General features: G+C 40.9%; 1 protein-coding gene across 1 annotated transcript; it reads left to right on the forward strand.

Annotated features, from left to right (window-relative positions):
- Positions 1-266: 266 nt before the first annotated feature.
- On the forward strand, positions 267-1,244 carry MC5R (melanocortin 5 receptor; the record flags this gene model as incomplete). The annotated part of the gene is made up of 1 exon (XM_082015108.1): positions 267-1,244. One exon carries the CDS (start codon positions 267-269, stop codon positions 1,242-1,244), a length of 978 nt encoding a protein of 325 aa, XP_081871234.1.
- Positions 1,245-1,920: the final 676 nt, after the last annotated feature.

Here is a 1,920-nt window from a genome sequence, read left to right on the forward strand (position 1 = left end):
GGGTTTTAATTTCCCAGTAAGGATGGGTAGAAAAACTCTGAGCCAATCAGAGGTTAATTTAGATTCAGTAGAGGAATACGGTGTGGAAGAGGCAGGATGTGTACAAGCCAAATTAAATAGAAATGGGTGATATTTGTTTTGTCAACTTTTGCCTGTTCTCGTCATGCTGTATTTTTTTTGGCAGGGTCTTTTGCCTTTTGGAAAATGCATTTACCGCATGCCTTGGCAAGTACCTCAGAAAGGACAGAACGTGTTTGCTTCCAGAGATGAACACGTCCTCTCAACTGTACATTTCTGAACTTAACCTGAGTGTCTTTGGCAGCAACTTTACTGTGCCTACTGTCAAGAGCAAGTCATCACCATGTGAACAAGTGGTCATTGCGGCTGAGGTGTTCCTAACTCTGGGCATTGTAAGCCTCCTTGAAAATATCTTAGTTATATGTGCAATAGTTAAGAACAAGAACTTGCATTCACCCATGTATTTTTTTGTTTGCAGTTTAGCAGTGGCTGACATGCTGGTTAGTGTGTCTAATGCTTGGGAGACCATAACAATATACTTAATAAACAATAGACACATAATTATAGAAGATGCCTTTGTCCGTCATATAGACAATGTCTTTGATTCAATGATCTGCATATCTGTGGTGGCTTCCATGTGCAGTTTGCTGGCTATAGCAGTAGACAGGTATATCACTATCTTCTATGCCCTGCGTTATCACAACATCATGACAGTGAAAAGATCAGGGCTTATTATTGCATGCATCTGGACCTTTTGCACGGGCTGTGGCATTATCTTCATTCTTTACTATGAATCAACTTATGTGATCATTTGTCTCATCACTATGTTTTTTACCATGTTATTCCTCATGATCTCACTGTACATCCATATGTTCCTCCTGGCTCGTACTCATGTGAAGAAAATAGCTGCTTTGCCTGGGTACAATTCTGTCCGTCAAAGAACCAGCATGAAAGGAGCCATCACTCTGACTATGCTTCTTGGCATCTTCATTGTTTGCTGGGCTCCATTCTTCCTTCATCTCATCCTGATGATCTCCTGTCCTCAAAACCTCTACTGTGTTTGCTTCATGTCTCACTTCAACATGTACCTCATTCTCATTATGTGCAACTCGGTGATTGATCCCTTGATCTACGCCTTTCGTAGCCAGGAAATGAGGAAGACCTTCAAAGAGATAATTTGTTGCTATAGCCTGAGAATGGTCTGTGGGTTGTCAAACAAGTGTTAAGAAAACAAAACCAAACCAGGGAAGAGAATCGAAATGTAACATCTTGCTGCATCTTGTAATTCTGCTGAAATGTCTATGAAACATCTTTCTCCATTCAGCTGTCATGATTTCTGCGGCAATCAGAAGCTGTTTTTTAATATGTGATTTTACCTACCTTTCCCTCCACGCACCCCACTCGCACTGCTAGTTGGAGCTACTCAGTGCATCTGTATTATGGGGAGAAAGAATATTTTCAATATCATTTACCCTACTGAAGACTGGATCTTATGAGAGGATTATACAGGGAAAGCCTTCGTTTTCTCTCTGCCAAATGCCATGAGTGTGACCTGCCGCGCATATGAGCCCATCAGCCTCTCTGTGTATGTTTCTTTTGGTATTCTTTGTCTCCCTAGCTACACCTGGCCTATTTTGATTCCCAGAATTAAAAGTTTTTTTGCTATTTCTTTCTGAAGACACAACGTCAGAGAAGTAGCTCCAGTTATCAGGGTTCAACGTACCTCGCTGAACAGTTATGACCAATATATATGCACATATCACCAGCCTTGTATTCCAGTCATGACTGTTACTGTCATAAAATACATATTATGTAAGAGGGCAGTGTTACCACGAGATTTTCATACCTGACTATATGTGTTCTTATCACTGTGGGGTCGGATGTACCATAGGTGGATTTTAA

The sequence above is a fragment of the Phaethon aethereus genome, assembly GCF_964289735.1.
Source record: "Phaethon aethereus genome assembly, chromosome: 2".
In the NCBI taxonomy this organism is placed as follows: domain Eukaryota; kingdom Metazoa; phylum Chordata; class Aves; order Phaethontiformes; family Phaethontidae; genus Phaethon; species Phaethon aethereus.